Raw genomic sequence first — 27,341 nt, forward strand, 5'->3', positions numbered from 1 at the left:
TCTCACTTACCAGTGCACAGCCAAAGGTGGTGGTAAAAACTGATGGAGTCATGGGCAGTATGCTGCAGTGTTTTAACAAGACAAATTATTTTTATTTGTTTATTTATAGGTAAAACAAATGCGTTAGAACGTAAAAAGCTGTGAATGGAGATATATGAGACATTAAACTATTTCCTTAATCTTAATCAATGTATCCTTTTGATTTCTAAAAAACCTATCACAGGATAATTGTAACTTCCACATAAAGGCTACAGGATTGATAAGCATGCCTATAAATGTTTGTTTGTTAATATTGCCTTGCTTGTTACACACAGGTTCTCCATTGCATAAACAGGGATCTACCTCTTCAGTTGGTGCAGAAAAATCAAGTTCAAAGATCACTGAGGTTGGAGATGAGTTCTTGGGAGACTTTGTGGTTGGTGAACGTGTATGGGTCAATGGAGTAAAGTCTGGAGTGGTACAATACTTGGGAGAAACCCAATTTGCCCCAGGACAGTGGGCAGGAGTTGTTCTGGATGACCCAGTAGGAAAGAATGATGGATCGGTTGGTGGAGTTCGGTATTTTGAATGTCAACCATTACAGGGGATTTTTACTCGTCCATCCAAGTTGACTCGACAGCCTGTGGCAGATGGTGCAGGAAGTGATTCTCATTCTGTGGAATCATTGACTACACAAAACTTGTCCCTGCATTCTGGAACTGCCACCCCACCTCTAACTACACGCATCGTTCCACTCCGAGAAAGTGTGCTGAACAACACCATAAAAACAGGAAATGAATCGGGATCAAATCTTTCAGACAGTGGGTCAGTTAAAAAAGGTGACAAAGATTTACGGATTGGAGATCGTGTTTTGGTGAGTCAAGATTTCCAGAAATATGTCATTTAGTGGAATGAATATATGTTCCATAGTGTCAACATGATTTCATTGGGGAATATTATGCATAAGTACCTGGGAGGCTTTTATTGAAATGAGATATTTGCATATGATTTAAACAATGATACATTGACCTCGGACTCCTAGAGTAATGTACGTTTACAGACACCTGTATTTTATTCAAAAGCATAGGCTTGAAGAGCCAATTCTGCTACTGATATTCTAATAATGTTGTACTGTAGTCATTCTTAAATTTTGATCCATGGACCTTTGCAAGGTGGTCCTTAGAATAAGAACCATATTTTTAAAACAGAAGAATTTAAGATACAAGAATTTTAGATTAGGTACTCACAGACACCCACAAAGGCAAGAGGCCAAAGACCGGTCATGGGTATTCATAAGTTAGCATCTAGGTAACATATATTCAAGATATTTCTTAAAACCTTTATGGATATAGGGTGTTCATTCAGGTCGCTTTAAATGGGACTGGGTAATCCTTAAGAGTCTTTTGTTTCACTTATCTTTTGAACCGAGATATTGGTGTATCTACTCTAGCACCACTGCCCCTCACTTTAACTGCCATTATATTTATTTTACATAAAATTTTTTACTGGTTATCTCAAATTGTGCCCACGTGCAGAGCCGGCCTTAAGCGTTCTGGCACCCTCCTCTGCGGACTACTCCTCTGGCGCCCCCCATCCCATCCCCTTCTCACTGCCCCCCCCTCTTCCCCTTCTCACTGCCCCCCCTCTGCCCCTTATCACTGCCTCCCCCTCTGCCCCTTCTCCCTATGCTTACTTACCTCGTTGCCGGAGTCCTGCGGTGGGAGCAGGGGGGCGTCCGTCTTCCCGCTCTGCCGTGGTGCGCGCTTCACAGCTGAGCTTCGACACCGCGACGGAGTCACGGAGAGTGAGGGGCGCCAATCAGTCACTGAAAACTTCACGAGCGACTGCTCGGCGCCCGGCCTGCCCGGGACTTAAATTGAAACATCGTTTTTTTTGTTTTAACTTTATTTAACATCCTCCATGTTAAATAAAGTTAAAACAACTTTATTTAATATGGAGGATGTTAAATAAAGTAAAAAAAAAAACCCCAAAACAAATAAACGATGCTTTAATTTAAGTCCCGGGCAGGCGCCCCTGTTGCCATGGCGCCCTGTGCGGCCGGCCCTGCCCACGTGGTACAAAATGCAAACAATAAATTATTTGATTCAGATTGGGATTGTTTTACTTGAATAAAACGCATACAAAATATCATGATACCTTCCTATCTGCTCTTTGGATGACCAGTAATCATTCCTAAAGCACATTTAAAGCGTAAAATATGTGCTGGTTTGCCGTTATTAGCCTATAGCTAATATAGGCCAAATTCCTAGTGTTCTTTTTTTAGGTTCACAGTCGCTAATTGGCTCACAAATCCCTTTTGTCTCTCATCCTATCCTTGATGTCTCTCTTTTCTAGGAGCTCAGAATATTTGATGGATATGAGTGTATCACATTGTTCTACAACCCTTAAAGTTACAACAACGTGTAAAGAAATGTGTTCACAAACTAAATTATAAATCAAATCCAGTATTTATATTAGTCAGTAGGTCACAGTCCCATAAATAGTATTAATAAAGATTTGCTCCCTTTCCCTCTATCCATACCCCCTAAAGCAAGTGTCTTTCTTTAGTCATTTTGGAATGAAAGGGGGTATTTTTTCAAACATTGAACAGCTTATAACTAGTCCTTTGGAGGGAGGGGGTCTTTTCAGTCTGCTGTATTCTTTAACAAATTAGGAGTGGGAAATAATAAGTGAATGTGGAAATGTTGCTGTTTTAATGTACCTGGGCCTGTGGCTGGTAGGACTGGATTCTTAACTATGGTACTGCCCCAGCGGCATACCTGGTCCTGTGGTGTGTGGTCAATGGATGGATACGTGCGGCTGCTCATGGTCTTAGTAGAAAAACGTGTGCCCTAAAGTGCCAAGGCCGCTAGGTCATCCCCAGTCTGGCCCTGAACGTGGCATTTATGTGTGTAGCACATTTGTCAATATAATAAAATAAGACTTGGGGACACACTGAAGCCATGCTCTGAAGCCATCTCTGTCAATAATGTCATGAGAAAAATGGGAAATGATCTAGGCTTACACTGAACAGATTAAACATTATTACCTTTATGCACTCATTTAAATGATAGAAATACAAGGAATTAGCAGTTTCAGCATGTGTTACAAGCACATTGTCTTTGTTTCCTCTTAGCTGTAAGGACAGTCCTTTTTTAAACGATCCAGCTGAACAATGTGGGGCACATTGCAGAAGGCATCCACATTTATTTAATTTTAATGTGGTATCCTCTTACTCTTAGCTGAGAGCAAATCATCCTAACACTATGGCCTCATTAGCCACATCAAAAAGATATTGAGAATAAAACTGTTAGCAGATTCTGTGACTGCCTAACTTTGAAACTGTACAAAGCGGAGACTGTCAATCTGTGCGCATAATCTCTGCAAGACGTTACTGTGCTTTTGTGTTGGTTTTATAATAGTACAGACAGCAATTATAATGCCTTTGTCTCCAGCCTGCTAAAGTATTTGTAGTTCTACCCAAGAGTCAACCAAAATCTTAAAGTTTATCTAAAATTTTGAGTAGGTAATTACAATTTTTCTCCGACCTTCTTACTATAATTAGCAAAAGGAACGGAAATGTATTGTTTAAGCTCCTTCAGTGTTTCCTTCATATATACATATCCCAAATGTCCCTCTTTTGGACCCAAGCCAACAGCCATGCTTCAGACCATACCCGCTAAATCGAAAGTGTCCCTCTTTGGCTTTAGTGGAAAAGATATATAGTTAAGCTATACATTGACAATGTAACTGGCAAGGTGGATGTACAGGTCCACAAGACTGATGAAAGTTGGTAAGGGGTAAGCATGAATATGTAACTCATTACAAGGTCTGAGTCAATAATCGACTTGATTATTTGGTTTGTTGTTGTTTGGAAAAATGCTCTGAAAATGTTTGGAACATGCACTGTATGTGTAAATGAAAAAACAAATTGTTTAGCGCTTTGCATCATACATCATTGTTTAGTAAATCACATTTGACACAGAAAGGCACATGGTTGGAAGTTTAAATTCACAATTTGTTACCTTTTTTAAGGGTTTTTTGTGACTGACTGTAATGTGTGTCTCATACACAAGAATTGACTTTGTTGTATTCTAAAAAGTTTCAGTATATATTTCCTTTGTCGTGTACAATAAAATGACAAATAAAACCAACATGATTCTGTACATACTACTACACACTGCTTTGCTAAAGTTTACTGTGTGTTATTAATAATAAACTAAATGGCTGCGTACAAGATATTTTAATGAACATCTTAGTTTCTTTACTTACAGTCACAGCATATGTAGTTAAAAATAATGGGATTCATAAATTTTAAGAACACGTTTGACTTGAATTAACTACTTTCTATATGTGTTCTGTGTCTGATTTATCCAATTCTCTCCTTATTATAATGCCAATTTTATTTAATATTCAATGGTATTAAAGGTGTTAATTTCCCTTAATCATGGCTTGCAGGTTGGTGGTACAAAGACCGGAGTGGTTCGCTACGTGGGAGAGACAGATTTTGCAAAGGGCGAATGGTGTGGAGTTGAGTTAGATGAGCCTTTGGGCAAGAACGACGGTGCAGTGGCAGGAACCAGGTATGCCGGAAACATAGTAAATCATTCTCACCAGGTTTCTCACATATCACACGTACACTTGTTTGCACAGGTATGTTGTCTAGTCAAAAACTAAACATAATATAATTTCTATTAATGCATTTATAATTGTTAAGCCAGCATACACTGTAAAATGGGTCTAGATTTTAAAAATCTACTTGCATAAATGCATTGGCTTAATTAAGAAGAAGTACAAATCCAAGCCAGGAACATATCTAAGTAATAAGGAATGAATATATCAGGGAACAATACAGAGGAAAAGTAAATAAACATCCTTTGAATAAAAAAAAAATAGGTCAGGCTGTCTTCTCCCTTAAGCGGTTAAGTGCAGCAACCGAAGTAAATACCAGGCTGTATATCAAAAGAGACTTTAATGGAGTGGTTTGGGCCAAAGCTTTCATGTTTTTTACGCCAAAACCTGACCCTGCCATCTGAATGTCGCAGCTGGAATCGAGACTCATCAGACCAGGCAACGTTCTTCCACTCTTCCATTGTCCAATTTTGGTGAACCTGTGTGAATTGTAGCCTCAGTTTCCTGTTCTTAACCGACAGGAGTGGCACCCGGTGTGGTCTTCTGCTGCTGTGGCTCATCTGCTTCAAGGTTCAACGTGTTGTGCATTCAGAAATGGTATTCTGCATACCTTGGCTGAAACGAGTGGTTATTTGAGTTACTGTTGCCTTTCTGTCATCTCGAACCAGTCTGCCCATTCTCCTCTGACCTCTGACATCAACAAGACATTTTCGTCCACACAACTGCTGCTCACTGGATATTTTCTCTTTTCTGGACCATTCTCTGTAAATACTAGAGATGGTTGTGCTCGTAAATCCCAGTAGATCAGGAGTTTCTGAAATACTCAGACCATCCCGTCTGGCAACCACAACTATGCCACGTTCAAAGTCACTTAAATACCCTTTCTTCCCCATTCTGAGTTATTATGGAACTATACTGATAAAGCTGCCTTTTCAGGCTGAAATTGTAGTTAGAAGTGTTTTTTGGGTACATGTAAAAGAGAAATTGCCCTGATGAAGAAGAAGAAGAGGTTATTGTAGGTGGTTGCGCTGCCATAAATGATTGCTCTTAGTCTGATAATGACCTGTAGTGTAGCAGAATAGAATAGCGCAAAATGAATTTCCTAGACCCAGTTAAGGGTAATGTTCATGCTATACCATACAAAGACATTTAAGACAATTGTATGCTTTCAACTTTGTGGCACCAGTTTGGGGATGACCTTTTCTTGTTCCAGCATGACTGTGCCCCTTTCATGGATTCACAAACTTTGTCAATTAACCCCATTGAATATCTTTGGGGTGAATTTGAACACCAATTGTGAGCCAGGACTTCTTGTCCAACATCAATGCTAAATGCTCTTTTGGTTAAATGGACACAAATTCCCACAGACACACTCCAAAACCATTTGGACAGCCTTCCCATTGCATTTGGGAAACAGCCAATACAGACAAGATGTATTTTGAAAAAAAATTTTTAAACTGATGGTAGAGATGCGTGTTTTAAGATCAGAGAAGCCCAACACAAAGAAGTTCATGGGTAATTTTGTATTCAGTGGCATGACATTTTCCATGCAGATGGACATTACATGGTGACACAGACAGAATAATACCATTTGCTTTAAGTGGAAAAGATTCCTTCGTGGAGAAACACTGCATATGTTGTAATGGGTGGGTATCCTTAAACAGCTTGTTTATGTCTTTTGGCAGTATTTGATACACAGCCTGTACTCACTGGAACTTTATTTTCCGTAAACATACCGTATATATAGAGTTGCACTAAGGTACTAAATGTATTTAAAATACTTCCCACTGGCAGATCACATGCTCTATTATGAATAGTCATCCTCTATTCTGAGTCGTCACTAGTTTTGTTAATATATAATGAAAATTCAACTAAAAGCTCAAAGGAGGATACCAGAGAACACACAACTCACTATTATATAAGAATTAAAGCATTTATGATGTTTGATCTTTTCTACTTGACTGAAGATGTCATCAGTTGTTGGCAAATATCCAAAGGGGATGAAGTGTAAACATAGAGTACACTTATGCTTACTATATATTTAACTTTAAAGATGATGGGAGTTATAGCCTTCAAATAGACATTGCTATTTCATATAGGGCTCTGGGACTTGGTTACTTTTGGTTATAGTACGCCTCTATGACAGCAGTTGTGTATCATTTGATGGAATAGTTTTGTAGCGTGCTTACTGTCTAGACAATATTTTATAGTGGATAATATGGTGAGAGTATTGCAGAGTTAATTGAAAATGCAATACTGTCAGGTTGTTACAGTTTCAGCTCAGCTTGAGATGCCGCATGCCTAATTTGTAGAGTTCCTTACAAGTCATCAGTCATCTCCTGAGGGAACCATCCTTCCAGAATCAAGGATTCTATATCCACAGACCTTATCAGCCTTCTAAGTGTGGAGCGGCTCTGCTTGGCAGTATGCTGAAATGTAAAAAGCATCTTAATAAAGCCAAAGAGAATTGACTACTATTAGCTAGCATTGTATGGAACTTCGGTAGCTATTGTGGCTGTTTTCAAGGAAGCTGCATATTAGCCATTGGTATGTTGTTTTTTGTAGCCCAAACTACACCATATGATAGAATTGCCAAAGTGGTGGTGGTTGAGAGGGAAAGCCATCCAAAACTTCCCCTTTAAAATAAAGTAACTGTAATGGTGAATGCAATGGTTGCTATAATGTTTTCCCAGCTCTTGCTTGGTAAACCTATTCTCACTCTGCAAGCGAACGTATAGCAATGATGACTTTACTTTCACATTTTCCAGGTACTTTCAATGTCCACCAAAATTTGGCCTTTTTGCTCCTATTCACAAAGTGATCCGTATTGGGTTCCCATCAACAAGTCCTGCCAAGGCCAAGAAAAGCAAGAGGATGGCAATGGGTGTGTCAGCACTGACACATAGCCCTAGCAGCTCTTCCATCAGTTCTGTAAGCTCGGTGGCATCATCAGTAGGTGGCAGACCCAGCAGAAGTGGCCTAGTAAGTAATCTGTCCTGTTCTTAAAAGTTTCTACCTACTACTTATACATTTTTGTATTGCCCATAAAATATGTGGATAAGTGAGTTTCAGTTTGTACCCTGGAACCTGGAAAGAATACTGCATTATATGTTTTTCTTTTTTAATAATTGTTTTTATCTACCGTATTATCCTTGCCATTTCATCAATGGAAATTGCAAAATCCTGCTTCCAATAAATTAGGTTTAAAAGCTACCATTCATGGTCAATATACATGAGACTGGTGTCATGGAAAGCAACATCATTAACTTTGCACTGAAATAGGATCATACAAAAATAATTTGCATAATGCCCATATATTTTTTAGCCTGCATCAAGATACAATGAAGTTTTAAATGTAAGTCAGTAGGGATATTGCATTGGTTGTTGTGATAGCTATCAGAGATCATTCAATACTTTTTTAGTGAAATCAGCATTTAGAATTCTCATTATCAAGATAACGTAGAGGTTAGATGTGCGCATTTGGAGTCATACACCTTTTAATTTTAACAAAATCTGGCTATTTTGTTAATTTGTACAAATGTCTGAAAATGAGGAAGGGCTCCAAGGAAGCAAACGAAAACAAAGCTGAAAGCACAGAATTTTCATTTAAATTTTGTTTTTCGCTCTCACTCTCTGTTATGCTCTCACACCATCTCTGTCACACTTTCTCTCAGTGTCTCCCTACATTCTCCGTCTCTTTTTTACAGCTCAGCTTCTTGTTCTCTGCTTCTTATCTTTCTTCATGGTCTTCATGACTTCATTCTTCTTTCTTTCCCTTTCTATTTCTCTCGCCTCCTGGACCTCCTCTGCAGCACGGCGGAGCCTTGGCACGCACTATAGGAACAACCTCCAATCAGGGAAGAGCTTGTCCCTGTGGTGTGTGCTGAGGCTCCTCCCATGAGAGAATGAGTGAGTGTGAGTGACAACGGATTTTGTTTCCAAATAAAAATTTGATATTTAAGGTGGTAAGTAACCTAATTGCCCATCCTAATATGTAGGATTCAAGACATGAATCAAGCTCAGAGGGAGCATAGGTTTCTGTTATTTTTGTGATTTTTTGTGTTTATTAAAACCCTCTTAAACACTGGAAGTCCCCAGTGTTTGTGTCCCTGTGCTGGCTCACATGTCAATAGATGACATAGGGAGCCATACTACCAAACATGTAGGTAGTAATAATAATATAATTTATTGGTAGTCAAATGTATATAACAATCATTTATTGCTGATTAATTCATTTTTGCCTCTTAGCTCACTGAAACGTCATCCCGGTATGCAAGGAAAATCTCTGGTACAACAGCTCTACAAGAGGCGCTAAAGGAAAAGCAACAACATATCGAGCAGCTGCTGGCAGAGAGAGATCTGGAGCGAGCTGAGGTGGCAAAAGCCACAAGTCACATCTGTGAAGTTGAGAAAGAGCTCACTGTCTTGAAAACCCAACATGAGCAGGTACAGACACCATCCCTGAGCAGGAAGCTGCTTGGATCACATTTGCTTTATTGTTAAGTTTATGTGTCTTCCTATAGAGAATGACAGCATTTTTGTTTAAGGCATATTATAGGACACATTTGTAGGTTAAAAATAAATAACCAAGCTGCCATTCTACCAGCATTTACAGATGGCATAATTTTTTTTCTTTCATCTTTCTGGTGATCAAATCATATTATCGAGTTGGTGATTCACCTCAAAGGGAGGTATAATATTGGAGAACACAGTGGAGACTATTTATAAAATGCAATTCTGGAGCAGAGTTTTAAAAGTGATCATTTAACCAACACAACAAATTGATTATTCCTGCTGAGTGGACTGTGCTGTGGGGTTGCTATGGTGATAAGACCACTTTTCAAACTTTGCACCAGAAATGGTCTATAAAAATAAATAACAGTAATATAGGATTACTGGAAGGGAGTGTATAAACAAAGCACAAAAAAATCACACCAGTGCGTATAAATGTCAAAAATTCCTTCTTATTTTTTGGCAAGCTTTATTTCCAACATGCAACATCCTAATATTTTATGATCCTATATGCTCCGCCATCTTTGGAAACTCTGACCTTTGTTCTTGCGACAGTATATTACAGAAGCAGAAAGTAACCTTCAAAGAGCTCGTGCCCTGGTGGAATCAACACAGAAGGAGAAAATTGAGCTGCTGAGTCAACTAGAAGAAGAGAAAAGGTAAGTGAATCACAGAAACATAATAGAATTTTGACTCATACCCGTTTTAAGAAATTCTGTTGTCACTGTCTGCTTTTGCTTTCTCATTATAGTTGTCCATACTTTAGCTATTTAATATTTGATTAACAAGAAAAAATAATGTTATCAATGTTTTGTCTTATTATATTAAGTAGCAAACATGAAAGCAATATCAAATATTACTAAAAAAATTATCTAAAAAATGTGTGGATTTTTATATTTGTTGGCATCCAAGAGCCAGTCAACATCGCACAAGTTCCTGCCAGCAGTTACAATTGCTTATCTCTGAAAAACCCATTAAGTTTACACAGAGCATGTTGAGATGCTGCATAGTCTTCAGTGGTACTTGCTGCCTCCTTGTAGACTAAAAGCAGCCATATCTATAATGACCTGGTCCAGGCCTTCCGGGGGTAAGTACTATTGAAGTTTCCATTAGATCTTAAATATATTTGAAAGTAAAGCAAATCATGATGTGCTTTACTCATCCCAGTGGCTAAACTGATTTTCCAGCTTACTAAATGGAATGGAAAATCGTTGTGAAGAGGCTGTTTATTTAAGGCAGGCATGTGTTGTGAAGGAAGCGTGTTTCCTACACAGTACTGGGGAGCAGTAATACCAAATGTAGTCTGTGAATAACAATGTATAACAATTTCTTCCCTGCATAGGAGAGTGGAAGATCTCCAGTTCAGAGTGGAGGAAGAATCCATCACAAAGGGCGATCTAGAGGTATTGTTTGTAATGGCCGTAATGGTTGTTTTTTTTTTATATGTATTAAATTGTTGATTGAGTATTTGAATTCAATGCCAAAATGAAAAAGCATACAAAGTTGTAATCTCGCCATCCATCGCTGCTTTTAATGGTTGTTATTATCTTTAAAGAGAAAAAATACTGCGGTGGTGTTTTCCATTAAAAGTGTCCAGAGGTTTTAAGAAAAAATGGCTCTCTCAAAACACCTAATATTGCCTGAAAACCAGCCATAGTCACTGTACGCATCACATTATAGTAAATGTCTCTTGGTGAGATCCAGCAATAAAATCAGGATATTGGTTGAGTATACGGACATATGTCATATGGTTCATGGGGTAGCAATTATCTCTGACATCTGGAGCGGAAATCTGTAGGTTCGCCGTCAGGAGTTAAAGGGCGGTGCAAGCGACTCTATTGGTCCCCTGCAGGGGCCTCCTATGGCATCAGGGTTCTTATGGCCCTTTAACTCCTGACGGCGAACCTAGGGATTTCCACTCCCGTTAACCCCTGCGATGCTGCGTAGATAACGGGAACAGAAATCTGTGGGTTCACCGCCAGGAGTTAAAGATCTTTAACTCTTGGAGCGGAGAGACAGGCCAAGTTCCCTGTCAGGAGCTAAAGGGCCGTGGAAGCACCTGCACTCCATTGGTTGATGCCAGAGGAGGCCCCTGCAGGCGACCAATAGAGTCGCTCGCTCAGCCCTTTAACTCCTGATGGTGGAACTTGGCCTGGGGAGACCATGGTCTCCCCGCTCCAAGATTTAAAGGTCCGTATGAGCGACTATAGTGGTCTCCCCCGGCCAAGTTGCGGCACCAGGATTTTAAAAGTCTGTACGAGCAGGGGGCTCGTCTGCCATGAAGCACTGGAGTGGAGGTGCACTTCATCGGTTGATGGCAGAGGAGGGCCCTGCCGGCGGCCAATAGAGTTGCTCGTACAGACCTTTAAAATCTTGGTGCCAAAGCTACTGCGTAGTGCGTACTGCGTTAACCCCGTATTAACCCATTCTACAAAAAACGAAGAAGAAAAAGAATGTACACATATATTCACCCGAACCTAACACAGGAACAGGTGGAATACAAAGTTTTTTTCCCCACGAAGACGAACACGAAGAGTTGGCCGGCGCCCAAGTCTAGTGTATATATATGGCTCTTGAAATTTTACTACTGGCTCCAAACTTTTTGTGCTATGTTATGGTCATTTTAGATTTTAAGAAAGATTTAGCCAGCCCTGTGTTTGTATGTGTATATATCATACCTTAAAGTCATGTGCTCTATTAGAGCTTATGCATTAATTAATCTAGTTGGCTTCTTGTATCTGTATGTGCAGATTTTTTCTGCCACTATACACTGGCGCATTGGCTCTTTGTAACAAAGCACTCATTGTCTGAAGTTTATCATCCCCGGGTGGCCCCTCAGATGGCATTCTCTTGTACAGAAAAACATTGTTCAATGACATTGAAGCGTCCTCTGGAAAGATGAGTTCCGGACTACATGATTATATTTCCGACTCACCCGGCTGGTGTTTTTGTTGCCTCTTCAAAATTAAGATGCCACTTTTCAAAATATGCAACTATTTATTATATTTTTATTCTGTTATTCGAAACTGCATGCACTTATAATGCTCATTAACGTTAGAGACTTTAAGTTAACAGTAGCAGCTTTTGTTGAGAAATAAAATTTATAAAAAAAGTGTTTTCCTGATTAATATTCATTTTATTGAGGGCTCCAGCCTGTTATATGAATAATATGATGGTCCTTTATGAGTAAGATTTAGCAATCACATCTCTTAGAGTTTCAGATCAATAGCTTGGAGATTCTGAGAATCTGCTGGGGTTTCATCATCAACTAGGCACAGAGGATTTTACCAACTTTAGAGGTAGCTTGTATATATAAAATACATTTAAAACAGTTCACTGTTTGAACTACGTATTATGAAGGGGCAGCTCTGAGAAATTAGCCAGGGATGGCCCTTAATAATCTATTGTAAATTCGGGGAGTTTACACAAAGCGGATACATTAGTGTTCTCATGTTCAGGGATGGGAGTGCTGAAAGGTGGATATAAGGAATATCAGGAAAACTATTTGCAGAATAGGTCTTGGAATGTGATCCAATTTCTAAAGCTTTATATGATTTATTATGAATCTTATGAGCTGTTTTATTTAGTGGGTTCCCCAGACTGCACTTGCCTTAATACATAATGACAGCTGTAGACATGATACAGGGCCCTAGGCTTCTATAGCCAGGCTTTGTAAAGACTCCTATGATTTTTTATGTCAGTAAAGTTACACTTTTAACCCTTTGATTGCACAGAGTTAAAATATAATATACATACTCTGAGCCATATCCAAATGCAGAATTCATGGTAGACAAATGAATGCTTTCTAATAATGAATTGAGTTTGTGACAGAGGCTTTATGCTTCAAAGATGTTTAAAATGAAATAGTAGTAGGGTATTGGGAGTTGCAGGTCGTATTGTGTTATTCTTATGCTATTGTACTAATGCAATCCAACTGGAGGCCCCCTGGCCGTATGAAACTGATTATGGTCTGTCATTGACCCTCAGCCTGCCTGGAAACTTCATAGGTGACATTATAATTAAAATACTAGCGTACGTGCCCCTCATAGAATGATGTGAATGTTTTTTTTCTCCTCTATCAGTCTGTCCACTCTCTTATCTTTCTCTTGCCTTCTCTTTCTTTCATTTCTCTCCCTCTATCTTGTCTCTGTCTCCCTTCATCTTTCTTCCTTTTCTCGCTCTCTCTCTTCCCCTCCCTTTCTCTCCTGCACTTCTTCTTTTTTTCATTCTTCTCTCTTCCACTCTTTCTTTCTTTTATTTCAGTTCTATGTTTTTGACTCCCCCCACACACACATCACTATTTGGTAAACTCTTTGATTTGCGCACCCAACACTATCTGGAAGCCCTCTAACCATACACAACACTATCCAGCAGCTCCCTCCCATACAAAGTTATCTGGCAGCCCCCACAACATCAGACAGCCCACCTCCTTCCTGCAAAAAAACATCCTGCAGCCTCTCTCCTCCCTGCACACAAACACCCTGTGACAGCCTACCTCCTCCCTCCTCACTACACTATGCACACCCTCTCCTTTTGGCATACAACACTATCCGGCAGCCCCATCCTTCACGCACAAAACATGATTCGTCAGCCCCTCCTTCCACACAAAAGTTCCAACAGTGACAATATTATATGTATAGAGATTTGTTTGATAAAGTTCCCACTGGAACACAAACTAAACAACCCACTTGGGTAATACAATCTTGCAAAAAGGTTTATTACATCCAGCCAAAACAATTGATGGTATTTTAACAAGATGCTTCACTATCCTCAACAATGTTTTTGAAAAAATCCCAGATTCTGTTGGCTTGCTGCACCACATTGCTTCCTGTGGTATTTGTACACTGTATTCTAGATGTTGGATGATGTTGCATCTGTTCTTTTTTTGCTGTCTCTCTGTTTCCTATGCCGTGCGTGCAGACACAGACGCAGTTGGAGCATGCCCGAATTCGGGAGCTCGAGCAGAATCTACTGTTTGAGAAGGCAAAAACTGCAAAGCTTCTCAAAGAATTAGAGGACAAGAGGGTAAAATGAGTCAAGTGACCCCGCCTGCAGTACCATGCGCTTGCCAGCTTTTTTTATGTTCCCAACAAGCGACCCAACAATTTATGGTTTTATGTTGCTTCAGTCCATTTTTGGCTTTTACAGTTTTTATTCACATTCATATTTATTGCTTCCTAGAAGAGTTATAATTTTACTAGCATTTCCAGGCTTAAAGCGGTAGTACTCATAACTTATTATTTTATTAATAACAAATTATTTGTACTTAATATGCCAAAAAACTTGTTCCAAAAAAGTTAGAAAAATATGTAGATCTTTAAACATGTAATTATACAGTATAGTACATTGTAATTGGCTTAACCAATACAAGACATGTTGGTTGTTCTTGTAATTAAAGAAACATCCTTTCTCATTTAGGTTCCTTGGTCCTTGACTCTGTATACAAAAAAATTATAAATTTTCCTTTAAAATGCACAGATGTTTTTAAAGCCACTCTTTACCTTCTGTCCAAATTGCTATTTGATGTATTACTTGTTATGTCCTGTTTACTCATTGTACAGGGCTGTGGAATACGATGGTGCTATGCAAATCAAGAAATAATATTTTACAGACGTAATTTATTTTTCAGTTTAAGGCAATAATGATATTTCCAGTAAGGCTATCTTTCAATATTTAGTGATACAATAACATGACGGGTCAACTTTGTAAAATATACTTTTGGCTAAACATTAAATATGTAAATATTAAGAAGCCTCAATCCATAAACAGAAAGTAGTGCTCAATATTGAAAACTAGATAATAAACCTCACAGAACCGTAGGCAAAACCTCACAGAACCTCCTCCCTTTCGCTCTCTCTGTGGTAAAGCATAGTGACATAAGGACCATCCACCCACAGCCAAGCAACTCCCACATGGTGCTTCTCACCATAGGCTGAGCTCTTCTGTTTAAAAACTATGCAATGACTGCGTTACTCACGTAGTTACCCAAGTCTGTCTTATTATAGTGATTAAAGTACGCATTTAATTTCTATTAATTGATTCTTAAGTGTAGATTAGTTCTAAAAAAAATTGTCTCTATGTGTTATATTGTTTATAATTTCATTACATAGTTTCGTATCAGCAAAAATAATTTGCCATGTTTGAAAACTTGCAGTTATCTTAAATTGCAAATAAATTTTCATGCGCTTCATTTTTAATTTGCTAACAACTTACATCCATATTGCAAGCCAACTTTATTTTACACCAGGATTTATGAACCTCAGAATATTTCATCTGTAGTGCTGCAGACAGCAGTTGTCTTAGTGCGCTGTTCCAAAAAAAAAAGAATAGTATAGATTTCTAAACACAAGGTTAAATGTTCATTGCAATAATGAGCACCTTGATGAGAAGCTAGTGGATTAAAAGTAATATCATAATTTTAAAATTAGATACACTGTACCTTGGTGTAAAATAAGTAATTCAACATTTACATTGTCGTGGTTTTTACTATTGTTCTTGAAACTTAACTGTAGAAACATTAACAAAGGTAATCTATATATAGTCTAATTCTCCATATTTACTCCCGTTTCTGTAGCTTACAACTGTAGCAGAGCAGTCCAGAATCCAACAGTTGGAGGAGGAACTGAGCCTTCGTCGCAATGAAATTGAGGACCTCCAACACTGCTTGTTGAACTCAAGCCAGACAGATATACCCGAGCATAGTCTTGAACTGCAGACAGAGGCATTGCGTCTCCGGGATCAGCTCTTATCTGCCAGCAAGGAGCACCAAAAGGAAAGCAGTCAACAAAAGGACACGTATGAGAAAAATATGAAAAAATACCAACAAGAAATTGAAAAGCTCAATGGGCTGAATGAGAAACATGTCCAGGAGATTGCAGATTTAAGGAAGAAACTAGAGCTAGCCACAAGGGAGAATATGGGTATGATGGACAGCTGGAAATCCAAACTGGACAGCATTGTTTCTGATCACCAGAAATCTTTACATGACTTGAAAGGGTCCCTGGTTACAAGCCCTGACACTCAATACAAAGAGGTAGTAGATCTTAAAGCCAACATGGAGAGTCTTAAAATGGAACATCAGCTGGAACTTGAGAATTTAAAAGCCAAGAACGAGATTGAAATAGCAGTTCATATTAAGGAGAAAGAGATCCTTAAATCCAAGATACAAGAAATTAAGGACGAAATAGAAGAAGGCAATAACAACTGGAAAACACAGCTGGAATCAAAAACCAATCAACATCTTAAAGAACTTCAAGACATTAAGGACAAATACAGAGCAACAGAACAGCGAGTATGTGAACTGGAAAAGATAAACATAGAATACAACGACCAGACGCAAGCCATAGCCTTCATGAAAGAACAGATCTCCATAGCTGAAAAGAAAATTGTGGATTATGATTCCCTCCAGAAAGCAGAGCTTCGAAACAAACAAGAAATCCAAAGATTGCAGGATAACATATTGCTTCTGGAAAACAAACTACAGTCCATGGAGCAACTTCTCTCTTCACAAAATGCAAATGTATGATCTGTTATTAGTAATCTACCTTTTTGTATACCTTTTATATGAAGCTGCTTTATTCTGGGCACATATCCTAGAAGGACAGTGATTTGGCAGTGCTCCTAAAACATGACATGCAGTCGTTTTTAACTGTGTGGTTAGACCATTGGGACAGGCATAACTTATTTCCCCTCTTAACCCCTTCGCGACCTTTGCCGGTTCAGGACCGTCATAACAAGAAGGTCACTAAATGACCTTTGACGGTCCTGAACCGTCAAAAAATTAAATAAGCTTAGAAAGTGATCAAGGATCACTTTCTTCGCTTAAACGGCCTTGCTACAATGCCTCGATGTCGAGGCATTCAGCAAGGCCGAGATCGGCATCGGGGGCCATGTCTGGCCCCTCCCCGGGGCGTCAACAGCCGCCATACATTGTATGGCGGCGGACGCCCGTTTTAAAAGCGTTTAGGAGGCGATCAACGATCGCCTCCTAAACTTAAATGGTGTCGCTGGAATGCCTCGATCAGGAGGCATCCAGCGACACCAAACACTTACCTCTGGGTGGGCTGTGACCGCTCCGGAGAGCGGTCACAGCCGCCGCTGCCGGTGATCTTCGCCATCAAGCAAGATGGCGGCGGCCCGGGAAATAAAACAATAAAGACGAAAAAGTTCGCTAGAGGGTCTCCAGACCCTCTAGAGAACTGGCTCCACTTGCTGGTTGAATACAGGTACTGAATTCAACCATGCAAGTCAATGGAGCCCAGCTTTCTAATCACTGTGATTAGTAAAATATTCAAAAAAAATAAAAATAAATAAAAACTGGAAAAAAAAATTAAAAAAAAATGTGCTAACATTTAAAAATAATTATGCAGTGATGTCACTAGATGAACCATCCAGTATCAGCAAAATGTGTAAAAAAAAATATAAAAAAAGTATTAAAAAAATAAAATAAAATTAAAAAATAAAGTTTATTATTATGAGCAAGTGCTAAAATTTCTCAAAAATCTCAACAAAGAGTTAAAATAAAAGCACTTCAAATACCCAAGGGGTGTCTAATATATAAAAAAAATGGCTGATGGGGTAAATTGGAGTGGCCTAGCTCAAAGATAGGGCATAGGTACAGACTGACCAAAATGGAGAAAAAAAGCGCACTTCCCAAATGTGGCATTTTAAATCTGAAACAACCCGACAAACCCATGCATGTCGGGTATCACTGCACTCAGGAGATGTTCCTGAACACACATTGGCGTGTTGTTTGACAGTGGCATATACCAGGACCTGTATATCTATAACTAAAGTACAATTTGTGTGAAAAAAAAATAAAAAAAATTACTATTACAAAGTTTGACAAAGTGTAGTTCTATAATTGGTGCATGGAAAGGGTTAAAATAACAGCATTTGGAATACCCTGGGGTGTCTAGTTTTCAAAAATATATGGTTTGAATGGGTTAAATTGAGTTAACCGGCTTCAAAGATATTCCAAAGAGGAGAGGGAGGCACAATGACCAAATGACCACCTGAATTACGCATGCCCCAAAAGTAGCCTTTTACCAGCCAACAATCTGACGAACCCATGCATGTGGGGTATCGCTGTACTCAGGAGATGTTGCTGAACACATATTGGGGTGTTGTTTGACAGTGACATATACCAGCACCTGTATATCTATAACTAAAGTACAATTTGTGTGGAAAAAAAAATAAAAAAAATTACTATTACAAAGTTTGACAAAGTGTAGTTGTATAATTGGTGCATGGAAAGGGTTAAAATAACAGCATTTGGAATACCCTGGGGTGTCTAGTTTTCAAAAATATATGGTTTGAATGGGTTAAATTGAGTTAACCGGCTTCAAAGATGTTCCAAAGAGGAGATGGAGGCAGACTGACCAGATTTGTTAAAAAAGATTTGGAAATCATAAAACGCTGCTTGTACTTATTGCCCTATAACTTACAAAAAACAGCAAAAAAACATAAAAACATTGGGTGTTTCTAAACTCAGGACAAGTAGTAGAATCTATTTAGCTAGTTTTTTTACTTGCTTTTTTAGGTGAGTAAAAGATTTTTCAAATAAAAGTCATAAAATGTGTTTTTTTTTTCAATTTTGCACCATGTTTTTTTTATTTTTTTTTATAGTAAATAAGATGATACGATCAAAATAATGGTATCTGAAGAAAGCCCATCTTGTCCTGAAAAAAACAATATATAACTTATGTGGGTACACTAAATGGGTGAGGAGAAAATTACAGCTGAACACAAGCACCACAAAAGTGTCAAAACAGCCTCGGTCCCACAGGGTACAAAACGAAAAATGAGCCCGGTCCTTAAGGGGTTAATAGCTTTATGCAAACATAACAAAAACCTAGCTACTGGTCTTATTTCTTCATTTTGTAAAAAGGTCCATTGCCCATTTTTTCCACTGAGTGTCTCTTATAGAAAATTATGGGGTAATTGCAGTCAACCCACAAGCTCTTCAAGGCATGCTTTGGTAGACTTGTATTCTTTTATATATCCTCGGTTTTGTCAAATGCTCTGTTGACATTAAAAAATATCCTGGATGGCTTCTGAATTTTGCAGTAGTTATAGAATACTTTTATTTTAATAAATGCAAAAAAACTGCCCTAAAGTTTCTTTTTCTTAAACTTATAGTTTACAGTTTAGCTATACACCGATCAGCCATAACATTATGACTACCTGCCTAATATCTTGCAAGTCCCCGTTTTACTCCCAAAACAGCCATGACCTGTCGAGGCATGGATTCTGCTAGACCTCTGAAGGTGTGCTGTGGTTTCTGGCACCAAGGCGTTAGCAGTAGATCCTTTAAGTCCTGTAAATTGTGAGATTGGGCCTCCATGGATGCATTCTGGTGCCATGTGTTCTCCAGGTATGCAACTTGCACCCAGCCATCCACATGAAGTAAAAGAAAACGTTATTCATCAGACCAGGCCACCTTCTTCTATGTCTCCGCGATCCAGTTCTTATGTTTACTTGCCCATTGTAGGCACGTTTGACAGCGGACAGGGGTCAGCATGGGCACCCTGACTTGTCTGCGGCTTTGCAGCCCCATACGCAACAAACTGCAATGCACTGTGCGTTCTGAGACCTTTCTATCAGAACCAGCATTAACTTTTTCAGCAACCTGAGCTACAGTAGCTCGTCTGTTTGATTTGACCACACGGGCCAGCCTTCGACCCCCATGTGCTGTCGCCGGTCCACTGCTTTTCCTTCCTTGGAGCACTTCGATAGGTACTGACCACTGCAGACTGGGAGCACCCCACATAAGCTGCAGTTTTGGAGATGCTCTGACCCAGTCATCTAGCCATCACAATTTGGCCCTCAGATCCTTATGCTTGCCCATTATTCCAGCTTTCAACTTTGAGGATGAAATATATCCCAACAGCTGACAGGTGCCATGATAACAAGATTATCAGTGTTATTCACCATACCTGTCAGTGGTCATAATGTTATGGCTGATCGGTGTATATTAAAAACCAACCCTGTGGGTACGATATTGAAGTGGCGAACCGGTTTTCAGGATTATTAGTCCCTATTAATTTACTTCTACCTCTTTGTAATTTTACTGTTCCTCTTTGGGGAGGGCTGATTTGGTAGCACGAATAACAGGGCAGCAAAGCTGGTCCTGGTACCTTTTGTGGCAGATCAAATATTTCCTGAGATCAAATGGTCCCTAACTTGTAAGATGGTCCTGTATCATTATGTTAAGTAAAAAAAAAAACTCTCCAAAAATTAAATACATTAAATGATGTATTAAATTAAATTAAAGACGCAGTCACCTTTTGATCCTTCACTTACTTCAATGTCATAAATGCTTTTTATTAATCAATTTAAAAAGAGTTATTCATAAAACTACTTAATGCTTTTCTTTAGTATAGGCCATTATATTTCATGACATTTTAAGGCATGTGACTGCTGATTATAATGATATTATTTTACGTATTTGCACTAAATCCATTGTTAAGGAATAAGTAATAAGTGATCCACATCTCATATGTTCCCCTTTTTTGTTTTGTCTTTCTTTTAGGTGATAGAAACCAATGATATTTCTGAAGAAAAGATAAAAATGAAAAATGCATTGGAAGGTATTCATTCTCTTTACATATATTTCCCTTGTTACAGAAAAAAAATATTTTATCAATCAGCTTAAAGGAAAATGGTTTTAATCCGCAGTTAATGCACTCTGCATTGTCTTATGTAACAGAAGTGTATAAATAATTCTTAATGTGTCCTTGGAGATGAAGAAAAGAAATTCGACTACTCATATTATGTTATTTTGCATACAGATCTGCAAGTTAAGCTCAGTAAGCGAGACAAAGAGGTGTCATCTATGTCTTCCCACATTGAAGCACTAAGGGCTCAAATAACTGGTAATTATATGATTTAAATATTTCATTATTTTTTAGCTTTTTTAAGACCTATTCTTTATACATCTTCTACATCCTACTACCTTGTGCAGACTATCATGCGTTACTTGTCTTTCTTTTCCTTGCCTGTGCTTACTTTATGCTTCTTGGCCCCCTCTTTTTCAGCAACTAAGTTTTACTTAATTAATCTGTTTTACGTTGTGTCCATTCACTTAATTCTCTTGCTTCCTTGTCACTGTACCAATGCTTCTTCAGAACTTTTTTTCATTCCCCATATCAATCTCCACTGACCTCTGTCCTTTATCTTTTATTCTCATTTTCCTTAATTGAACTTAATTGAATGACATTCATGTTGTTTGTTGTGATCCACAGCTCTTGAAAACAAATGCAAATCAGGAGACAAAAAGGTGGATTCTTTAGTTAAGGACAATAAAAAACTTGAAGCTGAGCTAGAAGCCTTCTCTAGAAAATCCCATGACACATCAGGGCAGTTTGTCTTAATCAGCCAGGATTTACTCAAGAAGGAGAGGTGAGTAAAGCCTGTATGCTCAAATGATTTGTATACAAAAAACAAAATACTGTCTGCGCTTCTCACCCTAATAAAGTTGGCAACAAATATATAAACATAATATAAATGAGAGGTTTTGGTTATATGAATTGGCCAAAGCATAATTAAGCTCACCCGGCACACTCTCAATAGGGTGAGAACCTACTCTCACCTCCTACATAGTGGGCACACAAAGCAGTTTATACTGCTACCAAAACCAAATTAATGTGTTGGGGGAGGTGCAATTAAACCTCCTCCCATTTAACCCCTGGACAACAAGCTGCAACCAGACTAATGAGGAGCCAACAACCTCAAATATGTGCAAACAGGGAAAAGAAAAAATGTCGGTGCGCTAAGCTAGTCTCAGGCTCAAATAATACAAATGTATAATATGAGGCCTACCAAACAGTTTGAGCATGCTGCAAATACAGTGTGTTGGCTGTGCAATGTATACAAAAAACAAAATACTGTCTGCGCTTCTCACCCTAATAAAGTTGGCAACAAATATATAAACATAATATAAATGAGAGGTTTTGGTTATATGAATTGGCCAAAGCATAATTAAGCTCACCCGCCACGTCAAGGCACACTCTCAATAGGGTGAGAACCTACTCTCACCTCCTACATAGTGGGCACACAAAGCAGTTTATACTGCTACCAAAACCAAATTAATGTGTTGGGGGAGGTGCAATTAAACCTCCTCCCATTTAACCCCTGGACAGCAAGCTGCAACCAGACTAATGAGGAGCCAACAACCTCAAATATGTGCAAACAGGGACGTGGCGGGTGAGCTTAATTATGCTTTGGCCAATTCATATAACCAAAACCTCTCATTTATATTATGTTTATATATTTGTTGCCAACTTTATTAGGGTGAGAAGCGCAGACAGTATTTTGTTTTTTGTATACATTGCACAGCCAACACACTGTATTTGCAGCATGCTCACACTGTTTGGTAGGCCTCATATTATACATTTGTATTATTTGAGCCTGAGACTAGCTTAGCGCACCGACATTTTTTCTTTTCAAATGATTTGTAACATACTTAGGCACCTTGTATGTATGCAGCATGGTTAACATAATGTATAATGTATATTCTACATATAATGTATATTATATATATATATATATATAATACCCTTTTTTTTTTATAAACTCGGTTCTGGTTCATGATAGCTAATTTTATGAATAAAATGGGACGTTCAAAAATATACTTAAGTTTATTGTTATGTTTGGCCAGATTACTCATTCTTACAATTAAAGAAGTGTTCATTTAAAATGTATAGAATTATTATAATTACAAGTTCTGCAGTTATTTGAGTTGAGTTTTATATCAGATGTTTTCATAAATAGCCCTTGATTTAATAGACTGATTTCTTGATTTGGCCACATTTGCCTTTGTTTTTGTGCTGATCATGTTGGGGTATTTCAGGAATTTAAATGAATTGAGAGCTCTTCTGTTGGAAGCCAATAGACGCTCACCAGCACCAGAAAAAGACTTAAGCCGAGAGGTTCATAAAGCAGACTGGAGATCAAAAGAACAGAAACTAAAAGAAGAAATCAAAATATTAAGAGAAAAGCTTATGATTTTGGTGAGTGTGTTGCATGCCCAGCCCATACGAGCACTGACATAAATACATCGATTGTATGCCCACCATTGTTGTGCATTGTATAATGATTTAAGTTTCAGCTGCAAAATATTTTTATTGTAGATGTTTTTATTCCTGACTCAAAAAGTATGTGGATTTTTTAGAGTTTACATATCATTCCTTCCATGCTTCAGGACAAAGAAAAGTCTGTATCAGATCAGAGGCGTTACTCGTTAATAGATCCTTCGACTGAGTCAGAAGTCCTGCGGTTACAGCATCGTTTGGTAAGCACTGAAGATGCCCTCCGTGTTGCGCTGGATCAGGGCCATCAAATGGAGAAACTAATGGAGGCCATGAGAAACAACACAGAGAAATCTCAGGTAAATTCATTACTCAAATACAATATTCATATTTTAGAACAGAACATCAAAACATGCATTGTAGTCATTTACTCTTTAAATTACACAAGCACATTACTTGTATAAAAGTAACATTGTGACGTTGTGTATAATGTTTTTCATATGGCTAGTTAAAGCAAGCTTCATATTTGTTTGCTATTTTGAGTACTAAATCATTAGAGAGTTATGATATAGGCATGATAATCTGCCATTAAACATTGGAACCAACTTTGGCTTCTCGCGCAGAAGTTAAAATTATTATGATGATGTCAACACCCATATTGGCCAGGTTACTCGGGAACGGATTGAGGAACGCTTTACTCCAGCCCGCACATGCTAGAGAAGGTCTATTTAATATCCTCTATATCAGATTGTAGTGAACTCTTGTCAGGCTGGTGATCCTGGGAAAGCAGACTGTAACTTGTAAAATGCAAGCTGGATTCTCAGTTTATAGGAATGGTGTGAAGAGAAAAAAATAACTAAGTATAGCGTCCCTTAAAGCTGTTACAATTTATATTTAGTTTCATTTTCAGTGTATTTATGTTCTTTTTCAATTTTTGTATAGGATATTTTATCATAAATAACTGATGCTTAATGTCTTTTCTGTGCACAATGTGCGCTTGGCATTAATACAAACAGTGATCCGCAGCTGTGATATATTTGCTTGATGCGGCTAATATTACCATTATCTGAGGAATTTTTTCATCATGACTTTCAGTTTAGAATTGTTTGATCAATACACCTTAATGGATTTTGTGGCTTAGCAAATGAAAATTGCATCATTGTACCTCCTTTCCCACTCTTTTTCATCAGTGATCTTGGTAGCATATAGTGGAAATACAAAAACAAAGTAGTCATTGTTTGGTTACATAGCATATGGGGCATTGTTAGTAGCACTTTGTGGTGCAGTTTCCACTTTTTGTGTGTTATAAAGGACCATCCTTCTGCAACTATCTCTCTAGATTGTAAGATCGTTTGAGCAGGGTCCTCCTCACCTGTTGTTTCTGTAAATCAAATTGTTGTGTTATATACTACTTGTTATGTCCTGTCTACCCACTGTACAGTGCTACGGAATATGATGGCACTATATAAAATATTTTTTATTACCTCTTTTTTTGGCAGGTAACTGGAAACTCTGAATCGGCCAATGGGATCCATCAGCAGGAAAAAACATATACACAGGAGGTGAGAACTAAGTTACCTTTCAATATGCACATTTATTTTATTTGGTTATTTAGAATAAATAAATCTAAAAATAAAAAGGTTTTAATAATTGCAGAAGATCTATTATAATCTGGTTTTAGAGGTTAGGTTAGGAAAAATGCGTACTAATCTTTTTCAAGATGACCGTGAAAAATAAGCACACATCTTTTGTAACATCAGTTGAGACTTAACTTATTTGTCTTGAAGTTTGCAATACATAAAAGACTTATAAAATTTGACATTAGATAAGATCCATTTGGCCCATCAAGTCTGCCCATTTTTCCTGATGTAAAGACTCAGACCTCAATCGGTCCTTAGTCTTTTTTTTTAGATTCAGGATAGCGTTATGCCTGCCCCCTTCACTTTATAAGACTTTATACTACTTCTGCTAGGAAACGGTTCTATATATTTACCACCTCCCACCATAATTCCATTTACTTATGTATCATAGGCTGATACAAATACAAGGTTGTTATCATAATATTTATTTCTCCACATGAAAGGAGGTAATAAATACATTTCAATCTTGTCCATTTTGAGTCATTAATCAAATTTGATAACATTGCTGGTTTGAAAATATACAGTATTTGGTAAAATGAACCAGGTTTGGTTATTTTACATATAATAATATATATGAGCCACTTCTATTAGCCTGCAAACAGCAAAGCAATATGCAAAATGACTAAACTTGTAATCCCTGTTTTCTTAATTGCAGGAAAATCCTTGACACCAACAAAAAAATCTACATTGTAAACCAATGAACTTTTGGCAAATATAGACAGAAAATCTATGTTGTAGCTGCCTACCAGAAAGAATTTATAGAGTATTTTGGCTGGAAAGACAGGACAGTGTTGCTTATGTAATGCTAGATATTGGACAATCATGGAGTGTACATCTCACAACACAAAACTGAAATGAGACATCATAAAAGGATCGTACAAGAGGCGATCGTTGTTTTCTCGATAGACCAAGTAACATGAACCATGCATTGTATAAACTGGACATGACCTTGAGTCAGACATCTTCAGATAACCATTCCCCACTTACTCTAACATTACACTACCTGTTGAGAAGATCTAAACTATTCTGGAAACCTGGAAGAAACACCAACCATGTCTTCTCTTTCCTCAATTGAACCAATAAAGTGCTTGTTCAGGAATGTAGTAAACAACAAAAAAAAGAAAAATACAACATTCAGACCCCATTAACTAATAGCAGGGGAATGCCTTCTCTTTGGTTGACTATGTATTAAGTGATCTTACTTCACTGAAACATCAAATGTTTTTTAGTAGTGTATTATACTATAAAGGCTATACTTTATCATGGAAAAAATATGTTCTGTAAGTGGATTCCTAGTCTTTAATGGCAGCAGTGGCACCTACTTTTTATTATTTGGTTGTAAATTACTAATTTTCTTGCTATTATGTTAATTCTTCAATCTATAAACTACCACTTTTCAGTACTTTCGAAAAGTGTATTCTTAATATAATAATCACATATGGTCAGCTAACTCTGATGCCTGATTTCTCATTGTGTTCTAACATATTTCTTTGTATCCACTGTAAATTTCCAAATAATTCCTGGACAATTTTGTTGCCCGTTCATTTCTACTTCTTTTCTCATACTTAAGGATACTTAAGAATTTTTTTTATGTTAAATAAGGAGCTTGTGGCTAAGGATATTTAATGATAAGATGTAAACTATAGGTTTTGAAACATCAAAATATAAATCTGACCGTATATTGTTGTTTTTAGTGTATGAGATTATTTATCATATTTATCATAAATCATGTTTTAGATTTGTTTTGTGTGTTTCAACCCTGAACTGGATTCCTTCAAAAGGTGAGAAACATTGAATAAAATCAGTTATTTAAAAAGCATTATTTTAATCAAAAAGGAAAAAAGAACTCCATTACTGGAGGAAGCAGCATATATAAAGCTACAACTCATTTTTTGTTAAGGTTGATAGATGCATGAAAAAAAACTACGGGCATGGAAAAAATGTGGAATAGAAGAACAAGCTGGTTCTCATACAGTATAAATGATACCTACCTATCTTTCTATAGTAATTAATCTAATTAATCTGATTCAGTGTGGCCCTAAATATAGCAGTAGTCCCTATATCCCCTTAGCTCCTAGCAGCAACTTACCTTGTTTGCTATTAAAGAGCTCTATGTTAAGTGCGCTAAACCTAGACAGAGCTTCCATTAACCAGATGAAAGGTGCTGTGAACATCTGTAAAAGAACCTGGCACTGAATTGTTTTGTGTTACTTGCCATTACTTATAATGCTGTACATTTTGTTCAGATGTTACAATGACCCAAATTTAAGGCATGTTAAGAGTTTTTTTTTTTAAGATATGCACTGTAAAAACTATGGGCAAATTGGTATTTCCACATTGCTAACCTTTCCAGGTCACATCTTTAATAATGCTAACTGCTTGCATGCCCGTGAGTAGGGTATGCATGCACCTGCAATGCATTCTTAATGTTGGTGTTCTTATTCCCTACTTACAGGTGTACAAAGTTTATATTAAAGTATCATTGAGTTCACAATTTGCTAGCAATTTTGTGCTCACAATGTATAGATTGTATAAATTGATATATGCA

General features: G+C 37.8%; 1 protein-coding gene across 1 annotated transcript in view; it reads left to right on the top strand.

Annotated features, from left to right (window-relative positions):
• The window catches only part of LOC149300907 (CAP-Gly domain-containing linker protein 2-like), a 29,381-nt gene extending 3,921 nt beyond the window's left edge, over positions 1 to 25,460 (top strand). Inside the window, exons 2-16 of the mRNA XM_089484476.1 lie at positions 315 to 853; positions 4,438 to 4,562; positions 7,380 to 7,593; positions 8,860 to 9,057; positions 9,679 to 9,782; positions 10,466 to 10,526; positions 14,044 to 14,148; positions 15,698 to 16,642; positions 20,657 to 20,714; positions 20,916 to 20,999; positions 21,369 to 21,525; positions 22,976 to 23,135; positions 23,327 to 23,512; positions 24,653 to 24,715; positions 25,449 to 25,460. Of these exons, the coding sequence (XP_089340602.1) occupies positions 315 to 853; positions 4,438 to 4,562; positions 7,380 to 7,593; positions 8,860 to 9,057; positions 9,679 to 9,782; positions 10,466 to 10,526; positions 14,044 to 14,148; positions 15,698 to 16,642; positions 20,657 to 20,714; positions 20,916 to 20,999; positions 21,369 to 21,525; positions 22,976 to 23,135; positions 23,327 to 23,512; positions 24,653 to 24,715; positions 25,449 to 25,460 (3,011 nt within the window). The remainder of the gene's footprint in view (positions 1 to 314; positions 854 to 4,437; positions 4,563 to 7,379; positions 7,594 to 8,859; positions 9,058 to 9,678; positions 9,783 to 10,465; positions 10,527 to 14,043; positions 14,149 to 15,697; positions 16,643 to 20,656; positions 20,715 to 20,915; positions 21,000 to 21,368; positions 21,526 to 22,975; positions 23,136 to 23,326; positions 23,513 to 24,652; positions 24,716 to 25,448) is intronic.
• The last annotated feature ends 1,881 nt before the right edge of the window (positions 25,461 to 27,341 follow it).

Source organism: Sceloporus occidentalis, unplaced genomic scaffold, assembly GCF_023333645.1.
Source record: "Sceloporus occidentalis isolate IW3139 unplaced genomic scaffold, rSceOcc1.0.p SCAF_22, whole genome shotgun sequence".
NCBI lineage: Eukaryota > Metazoa > Chordata > Lepidosauria > Squamata > Phrynosomatidae > Sceloporus > Sceloporus occidentalis.